This window comes from Crinia signifera, chromosome 1, assembly GCF_055691185.1.
Source record: "Crinia signifera chromosome 1, ASM5569118v1, whole genome shotgun sequence".
NCBI classification, from domain to species: Eukaryota; Metazoa; Chordata; class Amphibia; order Anura; family Myobatrachidae; genus Crinia; species Crinia signifera.
In genome coordinates, this window is record NC_139217.1 from 424519705 (window position 1) to 424533115 (window position 13411).

Here is a 13411-nt window from a genome sequence, read left to right on the forward strand (position 1 = left end):
TCCAAGTGGGGCCTTACTAAGCTTTATACAGTGGTAATAGCACAGTGTCATCCCTAGCCTTTATATCTCTCTCAATGCAGGCAAGAGTTTTTGGTACTTGTTTCCTAGCACGGCCACACCGATGTTGATCGGGTCGCATCGCATCGATCGCATCGCATGCGACCAAATCGCATGCGATGCGACCGACGCGATGGTCCCGATTTTTACATTGATTGAAATGTGAATAGGGTCCCTATTTTACATTGGATTCAATGTAAAAGTCTCCCCAGACCCCAATTTTAACCCCCTCAGCGGCACCCCACAATTGACGCCAACCCGAAGCGTGGCGAGCATAGCGAGCCCGCGAGGGGCGCGTCCTCCAACCTTTTCATACCCCTACTATCCACATTGGCGTGGAGTTGAGAATATAAAGTGTGGCGAGCGCAGCAAGCCCCGTGAGGGGACGCGTATAACTTCACAGGTATACACGTCCCCTCGCGGGGCTCGCTGTGCTCGCCACGCTTCGGGCTCTGTGGCTCGCTGCACTCGCCACACTTTATATTCTCAACTCCATGCCGACGTGGATAGTAGGGGTATGAAAAGGTCGGAGGACGCGTACCGTCGCCCCTCGCGGGCTCGCTGCGCTCGCCACGCTTCGGGTTGGCGTCAATCGTGGGGTGACTTTCACAATGGGAGGGGGCATATACAATGAGAAATGGGCCATATTGGCCCATTTCCCATTGTTAGCTATGTAAAAAGTGCTTAATCGCGTCCATCGCATCTTGTGCCATTATAATGGCACAAGACCGACGCGATGAACGCGATTACAATGTTAAAAATATTTTAACATTGAACCCTATGGGAAAATCGGGTGCATCGCGTCGGTCGCGTCGCGTGCCATGTTAATGCACCCAACCGACGCAATGGACCCGATTTTGCCTTTGACGGCAAAATGGACCTGATTTCAAAGGAAATCGGGTCCATCGGGGGTAATCGTGTACCTTAAGTTAAGGTACACGATTACCCCCGATTGTGGCCGTGCTAGGAAACAAGTACCGAGTTTTGTTTTACTTTAGCTGTTGCCCCTTGACAGTGAGCACTACAGCTAAGTTTATTGTCTATTTGGACCTCTACGTCCTTCTCCATCAGCGATTTACCTAACTCTCCATTAACTTTATATGAAGTGCACTGGTTTCTGTGCATGACCTTACATGTATCTACATTGAATCTCATTTTTCATTTATCAGCCCTAGGGACAGATGTACTAAGCCTTAAAAAGTAATAAAATGGAGAGTGATAAACCACCAGCCAACCAGCTCCTACCTGTCATTGGCTGGTGGTTTATCACTCTCCATTTTATCACTTTTCTAGCTTAGTACAGTACATCTGGCCCCAAGTCTCCAGTCTGCTTAAGTCCCTCTGTAAAGTGGTGACATCCTGGTCTGATTTTATAACCCTACATAGTTTAATGTCCTCCACAAAAATGTACACTTTGCTGCTAAACCATCCCCAAGATCATTAATAAATATGTTAAAGAGAATTAGTCCCAGCACGAACCCTGAAGTACACTGCTTAATACTGTTACCCGATTTGAAAATGAACCATTAACTACTACTCTGTTTTAAACAAAATCAACTTTTGCTTCATTTACCATCCACGTGGACTACAATTGCGAGCAAAGGGGAAGCCCGGGTGAGCCAGCCTTGCCTGAAGTGGGGTGAGGGGACACTGTACACTAATTGTTGTCATATATGCTAAAACATACATAATGACTCTCCAAATGGTCGACTTTGCATGTCGACCTTTTGACCTTGTCAACGCTTTGCTGGCTGACCTGTTGACTATCTATGCATTACTGTAGATCTTCGGTTCCACGCCCCTTTTCCCTGCCAGCCGCGGGTGTTCAGGAAAGTGCGCTTTGACTGCTGCAATAGAAACATTCATATGCACAAACACAAGTGACGTGGAACACGGATGTCATACACTCATAATTACCTCCATTAGAAATGAGGCTTAAGTGATAGGTATTGAAGAAGAAAACCAATGGAGATTTAAACTAATAAGCGGATGTTCCTAAAATAATGGTTGGTTGGAAGCGTAGTACCCTCTTAGCTGGTTTCTCCTTATGCACTTTATGGAGTACCTTGGTGCCTCTATATATTGGAATGTGGGCATGCTCCTTTATTGGACTCAGCAGACAATCTGAAGCGGGGCCCCCATTAGTCTGCATAGTAATGGTCTACGATAACGTGACCTTTCTGAAAGGAGCATAAACATATCATATTCACACCTCCAACAAAGACAGGAAAACTTTGTAGTCGGATAAGTTTTTTTTTTTTATAAGTCTCAATGGAAGTGCCAATATTTTCACATTTAAAAACAGCCCAGGAAAGTATGCAACAGGAAGGCAAGAAATCTCTGCAGAGATCAATAAGCTTACTTTCCAACCCTTTCATGTTCCTTTCATGTGTTTCCATGGGTGTACAAAGACACTTGTGTGCACATCAATACCTAAGGTATCCAGCCAAAAGCATGGACGGAGGAGGAAACTGGGGCATAATTGAAAACAAAAGTAAATGTATTTCTTTCTGTTGAAACATTTTTGACATTGGTAAAAGCATATTTTAACAATGTCTCAATACCACATTTGGTTCGTATTTTCTAATTGGGAGTAAGTATAACGTCCTGGAACTGATCAGCTAATGATACCAGATATGGCGGTATACGCAGTTAATTCGATTCTACTTTAGCCAAAATGAAATTTCGTACAGTCATTAGATCATACTTTCCTGTATGGGCTTATAGCATTTAATGCTTGTAAAATTATAGGTTAGTATATTAGGTGTTTTTTTTTATATATGAACTATAGTTTATGTTCCCCGTTATGTAGTAATCCTCGTAAGATCTCACATTACAACTTTTACTTTAATAATAATATGTCTTGTGTTTCAGATCTTAACGCCTCCCATGTCATATTCTGTGGGACATTACTGTCTTCATCCGGACATAATTTAAATGCAGGGACCCCTCAGTCATTGCAACCATCGCAAACACACCATACTGACACTCCTAAGGACATAGAGAATGGCTGCGTGGAAGAGAATATTGTTTACATCTGATCGGGAGAAGACTACTTTTGTGCCATAATTCTCTTTGCTGGTGGAACTGAGATCAGACATTGTACATTTTCAATCACTTTATCTTTGTTTAGAATTGCCATTGATTGGCAGTGATGCTAAAATATTGCACATGGATGCCAAAATCCATTTTTTTTTGGTGACATCGGCAGTCATTCTGGTCAGTGACTGAAATCGGCCTAGCGCAACCATGACTACGATCGGCTAGTAATGCCTCAACGGCTCTTCAATAAACTTATATTCAGTACTTTCAGTTGAGTTTTTGATACAGAGCTGTTATAGTCCACGGGAGTTTCATGGATTGTTCATTGGACTAAATGTAATGCTGTCTAGTGGCCTTTGTTTGTATAAGAAAATATTTAAAGAACTTTGGTCCTAGGGATTGCTTTATCAGTACCCTTTATATTTTAAGGGTTAAACTTTTTTTTCTTGTGGAAAACACTTAAGTTATTATAATTTCTTTTGTACATGCTGTAAATTACCTTTCACTGCTTTAGAACCTTTTCAAAGTGACCAATGATTACATTCTGTTGAACATGCCGAATATCTGCAGTGTCAAGAAATACTTCTCGATGTGTCCTCTGTCTACGAGCATTATGGGAGTACTGCATCAAAAATCTACGTGCGTCAATTGCCCACTCAGCTGATCCAATATTTGCCTATTCATTTGGTAGAAAAAAGTGACATCATTAAAGCATTAAGCACTAATTAAAACCTGATCTTTTAGTGGTGATGCTAGTTTGTAGTAACTGCATAGGCAACATTCTCATTAAAATAATCAAAGTAAAATACTGGCTTTAATGTTGAAAGGACTAATGACAAAATGTATATGTGACTGTAGAGGCAAAAACAGGTCCGAATGAGGATAACCAAACAAGAAGGTAATAATCTAGCACTGATCTCTTGTGTGAACAATGGACCACAGTAAAACTATATATATAATCTTTCATTCCCACAATATAAATGAGCTGCAGTTTCAAAAGCAAATGTAGGGAATAATGCCACCCCAAAAAATAAAAAGCAAAAATAATTTCAGTAAATTTCAAGTGCTGTCAATAAACATTTATTAAATATAAACATGCAGTATGACAATTATAATTCATGCAACCGGTGTCCTTAAATTTTTAAAAATAAAACAAAATGAGAACACAAATTATAGATGCTGTAAATCTAGAAAGAGAAATATTAGTAACTATTTTGACAAAATACACATCTTAATATTAAAAAATCAACTAATCTTAATGATTTTTCTAACTGTACTATTTAGTGTAATTTTTTAAAGGAAGCCGGCCTGTGAATTAGAATGGTCACACTGTACATCAATATTTAATAAATTGCTTTTTGTCAGCGCCTCGGATTAACTTAATTATTTTTTGCTCCATATGAGGATAGATCTATGTTCATATCAATCAGCCAATTAATATTTATCACGGTAGAATTATTTTTTCTAGCATTACAAAGTTTGCCAAATTCTTTATTGCTTGGTATACAAAAAAATAAAATAAAAAATACATCAGTATTAGGTTTTCAGATACATGCAATAAGTCAAACTACTCTGTACACTAAGGAGCCCATTTATCAACAAGTGCCAACACTCATTTTAAATGATAAATCTTGTAGAAGGTAAATGGTGCTCCAGTCAGTTGGGCTCCTAACTATCATTGTAAAATACATGACTGGAGCTGATTGGCTAAAGTACCATTCATTATATTCAAGTTTTATCACTCGTTGATAAATGAGCCTGTTAATGTCATTTTCTTCCATCACAATCTGATCTCCTGAGTGATATGTGTTCAGCATACAGGATATATACAATCACACCAATATTTTCTTATACACCCTAGTGTATTATCACTTGAAGAATTTAAAAAAAAAAATCTGAATTTGTGCTTTAAGTCCACTACGAGTCTCATAGGTGAGTCTGTGCTTTCAGGGCTGTTAGGCAGGTCCCTCCGCTCTTAACTGCTTTCGGGTAATATTCTAATGAATATGCACTAAGCTCCCAATGTCTCCAGCCATTGTGTGAAGTCAATGGGTTTCATTTATGCTATAATAGTTGCTGTTCTAGAATTGTGGTGTAACACAAAAGGTAGTATTTTCTGTGTGGAAGTGGGGCTGACAGGAGCACATCTGTTCTTATTCGTGATGAAGATTAGTTTTCAAGCTTTGAAACAATCAATTCATTCACCTCTTATGTGTATAAGCTCAGAGAACACTGTCCAGCAGCCTCATATCACTTAGCTATTGCAGCAGTGGTATAAATAGTATAGAAAAAGAAAACGCATATGTTTCTGGAAATGTGAGATAAATGGGTTGCAAGACCTTTTTTCATTCCATTATCTGTCTGGCACGAGTTGCAAGCCTTGTATTTCCAGGCACATACGGTGAATGTGCACTTGGCTGCTGATGTCACAGATGGGATGAACTGCACATGTTTCTCACAAAAACATCACTACCGTTAAATAAAGCAAACTGGATAAATGGATTATGTGTTGTGCTCCATTATTCCACATATATTTTATAATGTGTGGCAATTATTTTTTGATGTGTCATGGAAGAATATTGTAACAAGCTTTCAAAAATAGTATAAGGGTATTACCCGCAATTGACTGGAATTGTTTATCATACCTAGAATTAAGTAGTGCCATCTCCTACACTCAATGCATTCACTACCGTGTTTCCCCGATAATAAGACACGGTCTTATTTTTTTTCAAACCACAAAAAACACCATAGGCCTTATTTTCAGGGGAGGTCTTATTTTAATACATGCCCCTGTCCTCCTTTTAAACATGCCCCCAGTGCTCCTTGTAAACATGCCCCAGTGCTCCTTGTAAACATGCCCCAGTGCTCCTTGTAAACATGCCCCCAGTTAAAGAGACGGAACGTACCATAGCCTCCTTTACACACTTCTCCTCCTCTCTGTCTCATCAACGCCAGCGCTCTGTGCTCTGCTGCAGCCGCTCTGCTGCAGCCGCGTGATGTGCGCGGCGACGTCACGCGGCTCCCGCAATGCATCCCTGGGACCGGGAGCAAAGCGGCATCTGTAGAAGCTGGAAGTCTCTAAATACCTCAGAGGTGATTGAAGATCATCTGGAGGTTAGCGGAGGTTAGAGGGGTCTAGTAATTATTGTTTGCAATCCACAGGATTGAAATTTGAATTGGCCTTATTTTCGGGGGAGGTCTTATTTTGGACACATGACCAAAATCTGGGGGAGGTCTTATTTTCGGGGGATGTCTTATTATCGGGAAAACACGGTAGGCACCAGTGACATCACTGAGCTTTGGTCAGTCTTTAGTGTTGAAAGTATAGCAAAGGACTTTACAGGTTGGGCACTCAGTCTTGTTTTAAAATAGTCCTATATATCGTGTAAATAGAATAAATCAAATACACGCATGTTGTCCAAAAATTACTTACAAATAATGTCCTTATATTTAATCCATCCAGTAGGATTCACAAAAGGATCATTGGCACTCTAAAATAAATTGAAAGTGAAAAACTTTTTAGATGAACGTTTCAAGAAGCTTGATGAGATGAAGAGAATAAAGCTTCTCGAAACTATATAAAAAGTTTTTCACCTTTCAACACTTTATTTCAAGTCGCCGGAGTGCCACCCATCTACCTGCAAAGGGGTTTCTTTGTAATTCATAAACTTCCTATTACATCTAGAGATGCTATTAAAAGCAGTCAACCTTTTATTGAGAACAAACTTTAAGTATGGTGGCAGAAAGAAAGTACAGCCAGCTGCAACATGTTGAGGCACCAATTAGGGTAGGTCAGACTCAAGGAGCCCATACACGGTCCGTTGTGTATGGCTCCGTTCTGTACTATGCGATGCGCGCTCCCGCGCATCACATAGTACGGTACAAAAAGTATGTGCTGCACATACTTTTTGTACTAGGTACACATCGGATCGGATCGCAGTGCATGCACACTGCATGCACTAGGGATCCGATCCGATGTGTGCTAATTAAGTCCCAAACGTATCCATTAAACGGACCGTGTATGGGCTGCTTAATGCAAATGTATTGGACAAGAGAATACACCTCCAAAAGAAAAATGTTTTGCAGTGTGTGGAAAGAGGCAGACCCTAGCTAAGCTTAGCAACACAAGCACTGCACCCCACCCCAAGCACACGCCTGCAACATAACTGGCTGATAATTTAAACATTAAGGGGTCGATCCTATTAGACCCGAAGGGTACAGATTATTCACGAGTTGCGAATCATTACGACACCAGGCGCACTTTATGGCGGCCCCAATTCACTGAAAAGAGCTTGCACCTCCACATAGGGATGCAAGCATTTTTCAGCGAATTTGGCCCTGGGAAGGGTGAGAGTTAGGCTTAATTTGGGTTCTGTTCTCATTGTGAAAATGGCACCCGAACGGCAACTCGCACCCTTCGGCTGTAATAGGTTCGACCCCTAAGTTTATACTTGCTCAAGCTCACTTGCTTGTCATTACTGTATATTAGACTTCTCAGAAATGCAGAAATAATGTCCCAAACTGGGCATACAGTATATCATAAAAGTAAAGGATAGCTCAACACTCCTTAAAAAGCTATGCTATTAGAGTATAAAAGAAACTAAGAAAAAATACTTAATAAATAGGAGAACAATTAGTTAAAATGAATGGTCAAAATAAATGGACTGTAGACAATTCATGTTTTGCAATCCAAGTAAACAGACCGTGAAGATTGTATATCCTGATAGTTGGGGCACCTCAACAGAGCCTCTTTCCTCTTTCAATCTGACCCAGGAACGTTCTAAAACTTACACCAGACCTCTATACTGTATCAAGCATTCCCAACCACGGTCCTCAAGGCACACCAATAGTGCAGGTTTTAGTGGTATCCAGGCTTCAGCACAGATGGTTCAATCAGAATCACTCAGGTACTAATTAAGTCACCTGTACTCAAGCCTATATATCACTAAAACCTGCACTGTTGGTGTGCCTTGAGGACCGTGGTTGGGAATGCCTGATCTATATTGATGCCATGCTCAATTCTTAATACGACTAGAGAGACATGGGTTGCAAGGAGTCTGGCTTTTTGCATGTTTTCTCCATCTTTTCTTTCCACAGTCCATAAACAAACTGCCTATTTATGTACTCTCAGTGCTCCCAGACTCCTGAATCCATTGCTTGGGGAAGCGATTATTAGTATATTAGGATAGGATACATATGGATGCTCGGCAGTGGGGATGCCGGCATCATGATGGAAGGAATCCCAACAGGTGTCAGGTAAGTACACTAACCTTTCCCCTGAAAGCGCCGAATACCTGTGTTAACAAGCGAGGGGAGGTGTAACTAAGACACATCACCTCGCATGTCTTCACTGCAGGAGAAATAATTTGATGGTCGCCAGTAAAACGCTGGGGTGTTCCCATGGGTTTTTCCCACTGCTGTCCGCCTCCGGCCCGCCCCGATGTATGCGAATGGCCATTCGCAGAGGAGGCTTGCACATGGGCATAATAGACCAAGCGCATGCGCAGTCCCCAAAAATCCGGGACTGGGTCGAACTGGCATCATTGCGAGGAGATCAGAATCACCCCTTAAATGTGATACAGGTATTAAGCCTAGATCCTGATTCAGATCCGTATGTACTGTAATGCCCATGTTCACACAGCATTAATATAGTGTTATGGATGGTTTGCCGAGGGCCCCATGAGATGTAAATGCACCTCTGCGTAGCAGTGGTGGCATCGGGGTTGGGCACATCCAGAATAGTGCTACAACATTTTGGTGCAGCCAATAGTAATAGTAATACAATGTTACCTAGAAACATAGAATTTGACGGCAGATAAGAACCATTTGGCCCAGCTAGTCTGCCCCTTTTTTTTACCCTTCAGGTAAACTCAACCCTTTTTAACCCTTATTTCTTTGTAAGGATATTCATATGCCTATCCCAAGCATGTTTAAATTGTTCTACTGTCTTAGCCTCTACCACCTCTGATGGGAGGCTATTCCACTTATCCACTACCCTTTCTGAGAACTAATTCTTTCTAACATTTCCCCTGAATCTACCTCCCTCCAGTTTCAGTGCATGTCCTCGTGTTTTATTACTTGTTTTCCATTGAAGAAAATTTCCCACCTGTACTATGTTAAAACCCTTGATATATTTGAAGATTGCTATCATGTCCCCCCTTTCCCTTCTCTGCTCCAAACTATACATGTTAAGATATTTTAGTCTATCCAGGTAAGTTTTGTGATGTAGGCCATGAACCATTTTAGTTGCCCTTCTTTGTACACTCTCCAATGTATTTATATCCTTCTGAAGATATGGTCTCCAGAACTGGACACAGTATTCCAGATGAGGTCGTACCAATGACCTATAAAGTGGCATTATTACATCTTTTTTTCTGCTACTGATTCCTCTCCCTATGCAACCAAGCATCTGACTAGCCTTCCTCATTGCTTTGTTACATTGCCTCCCTGCCTTTAAATCACTTGAAATAGTGACCCCTAGATCTCTTTCCTCCTCAGTAGTTTCCATTATAGTACCCTTGATACTATATTGAGCCTTTGGGTTTTTGAGTCCCAAGTGCATAATTTTGCATTTTTTAGCATTAAACTGTAGTTGCCATTCTCTTGACCAATATTCAAGTTTACTTAGATCATCAGTCATTTGATTTACCCCTCCTGGTGTGTCTTCTATGTTGCATATCTTTGTATCATCTGCAAAAAGGCATACTTTCCCTTCAATACCATTTGCAATGTCACTAACAAAGATATTAAAGAGCACTGGTCCAAGTACAGATCCCTGGGGTACTCCACTGGTAACATGTCCCTCCATAGAATGCACTCCATTTACTACAACTGTCTGTTTCCTATCCTGCAACCAGGTTCTTATCCATTTAATTGTTTTATAATCCAATCCCACACTTTCAAGTTTATTTAGCAGCCTGCGATGTGGGACAGTGTCAAATGCCTTACTAAAGTCTAGATATGTCACATCTACAGCCCCCCCTTCATCTAGTGTTTTGGTCACGGTGTCAACCTAATCCTGGGTTCAAGTGACTTGTTGCAATTGGAGCATTGTTTACTGTTCCATCAATGTTTATTAACCTCGTCCTACAATGTTCTGTACTGCAAGTCACTTTTTGTTGTGTGTGCCCCCCCCCCCATACGGTTCATGTACCTAGACACCTTGTGGCTCCATATAAATAAAGGATAATAATAAGTAAATCAGCAGATTGAAATGCTGCACCCAACCCCCCCCTTTAGGATACTTTGAAATTGTTGTTTTACAAAAGTATCCCTCATTGTGTTTGATGTGCAGTGGTTATGGGAGGTTGCTCTTGCGGTCAGGGTTAATGCAGGTGACTTCTTTGACCAATTTGTTCCAGTCAAGGGCAAGGTATGTGCAGAAAATGTTGCAGGCGGTGACTAATAATATCTCTACACAAGAACAAATATTCACAGGTATTTTTCTTTGGAACAAATGCGGTTCATTCACATTTCTTTTAAGCACGCTTTAGTACTGTAAGAACACTTATTGTACATTTAATACCTAAAGGTCAGCTATATTTATCTTGCTATTATACAGTCAGCCACAAGATGTCCTCAGTGTACAATAAACCAGGATTGGCAGCAATCCCAGTAAAAACATTGCAGATAACAAAAAAAATAGTTTTATTTTTGGATCTAAACTTTTAAAAACATTTATTGAAAATTGATGAAATCCCCTAATATGTAAGGGATTAGTCCCATGTAATTGTGCATTTATTCATACAGCGGATACTGAAATCCTGGGAAATAAAGGTATTTACTTCTAGTAAGATATTGTGTAACACGGAGTAAGCTAGATGTGCATATCTATCAAATCGTTATAGATTTTTAATTAGACTTTTAGTTTTAATCCAACATGTGGTATTAAAAAAAAAAAAAGTTAACATTTTTAACTTTGTAGCCCTGGGAATTAAATACAATTTCTGCCGTTATTGTCGGATCCCTTGCTCATGCTGACGTGCAATAACCCTACATTGATGCGCTTGCTGAGACTGAATTATTCAGAAGCACTAGGGGGATGTTGGCATATAGGGCATGACGCCACCCTTCTAAAAACAAATAGCACCCCCTCTAGGTATAACCGCTAGGGAGGCTGTATCAATGGTTTGAGGGTGTTTAGTGATTATTTTCCTTCTCAGTAACCTTTCAGGTTCTGTTTTCAGAAAAGCAACAAGTCTCATTGTGTCCATGATGTTTTTGTTGTGTGAAATGTATCCCTCAGCCCACAGACGATCACAGATAAGTATGGACATGGACAAGGACATGATGGGACCACCAGTAGAGGCCCATGCGCAAGGTCTGTGGCCAGTTTCCATGGGGAGAGACCAGTCCACACAGAAGCCTGAACAGCCATTAGAGACATGGGGTCTTTCTACTAAGCTTGGAGAGAGATAAAGTAAACCCAAATTAAGCAGCTCTTGGCTGCCAGGTGATGTGCTGTGTTGGTGCTTTGTTGCTCTCCACTTTATCACTCGCCAAGGCTTAGTACATCTGCTCCCATGTATCTGACAATAGAGGTAGACTATAGTATTTGACTGCAGTATTTGGAACCTGGTACTAGAAGAGGCCGTAGGGCATCCCAGGGAATCCCCCTGTACCTCTGTGGGCAAGCAACAGCACAATAACTCTGCATGTAGGACTTTTTATTCTGTATGGTCATCTAGCAGTGATTCAGCAGAAAGCGAGAAAGATCTAAGTTCAGTAAACCCTGATTTTGTAGCTGTATTCCATAAACATATCAACAAAGCAGTTCCCTCACCGAAGATCAACAGAAGTTCTGAGTGTTTCTAACTCCTTTGGCTAGGCTAATCCAGAGGCCGAACTACCATTTGGTGCAGCAGGGGCAACGCACCGGTACTTCTGAGTACTAAGGGGTCTACTGCTGCCCGTCACCCTCTTCCTGTCACCCACTGCCTCTCCCTGTCACTCACTGCCATGTTGTATATTGTGAACTTGGGATAGGGTGGAGGGTGGAGGAGGGGGGACACAAATGATAGTTTTGCACCTGGGCCCACAAGTACCGCCACTGATCTAATTGATAATTATTAATGAATGGTAACCGCTGGATTGGTATCTACTTAATTGTTGAAGACTTAATATATTTATCCTTTCCATAATGGATAGTAAATATTTAAGTGGTGTTTAGTGCCTTGGCTATAACCGATATCCCCCAGAAAAAAGAGGCCCACTGATGATATACATAGGCAAATGGAAGGCTGTTTCAAGAAACTTCACATGTTCTTGGGTAGTTTTTTTTTAAAGTCTGTTGTGACTACATCTGCAAGTCCAAAGACATTTTACCAGGAAGTGATGACCTAGTACATAAGAAATCATTTGGCCTGTCCACAACTTCAAGATGCTGGCAGTTCCCATTGCGCTCTCAGGGAACTTGTGAGAGGAATGTCAGAGCACGTCACCAAGGATAGAACAGTTCAGGTGATGGCGTTCCTGCAGTAACACAGATTTTTCATCCGTAGAGAAAATGTTATCTGTAGCCTCTTGTTTAGCAATTTTTAGAGGTCAAGATAGACACAGAATGAAACAGAGTGGTTACATCTGAGGAAGGGCTTATCAGAATACCAGATTTATCATTCCAGCTTCACTTTCACCAACTGGCCTCTATATTACCTGATTCAGAGATTTGACTCTTAAACCTTATTTTTTCATTGTTGAGTGTCGTTAGTCTGCACTGCACCTGTGCCACGTACCAAGATCTCACCCTTCTGTGTTCCTGATGCTAACCTGGAGCTTGCTGCTACCCCGTTTAATGACTTCCCATCCGCCTTGTAGCTTCACCGGGGTCTGTGTGTATTTTCTGGTGCGTTTTTTGGTGCTCTGTTATGTGGGCATGTCTGACAGCACTACTGAGGACATGATATGTAACTGGCACTACTGAGGACATGATATGTAACTGGCACTACTGGGGACATGATATGTAACTGGCACTACTGGGGACATGATATGTAACTGGCACTACTGGGGACATGATATGTAACGGGCATGATATATGTGCAAGAAAATGATTGCTTGGCATTCAAATTCAGTACCAGAGATAGTACCCAAACTTTTTCATGTTTTTAAACCTTGTTTTATGAACAAATAAAATATATTTGTGTGTATTTCATGTGTTTGATGTGTTTGTACAACATAAATTCAAGATACCTCAAGATACATAATTTAAATATAAAAATATTCCGAAACACAGAATAAACCAAATTTCTTCCGGTCCCGAGCATTTTGGATAAGGGATACTCAACCTGTAGTTCTAACTTCTTGCAGTTGATATGAT

At 40.9% G+C, this 13411-nt stretch overlaps 1 protein-coding gene across 3 annotated transcripts in view; it reads left to right on the forward strand.

The window, feature by feature from the left end:
- ARHGEF28 (Rho guanine nucleotide exchange factor 28) overlaps positions 1 to 5601 on the forward strand; it is a 229529-nt gene extending 223928 nt beyond the window's left edge. For all 3 annotated transcript variants that reach the window (XM_083151902.1, XM_083151903.1, XM_083151904.1), the window contains one exon: positions 2932 to 5601. In XM_083151902.1, the coding sequence (XP_083008028.1) occupies positions 2932 to 3098 (167 nt within the window). In that variant the 3' untranslated portion in view covers positions 3099 to 5601. The remainder of the gene's footprint in view (positions 1 to 2931) is intronic.
- Positions 5602 to 13411: the final 7810 nt, after the last annotated feature.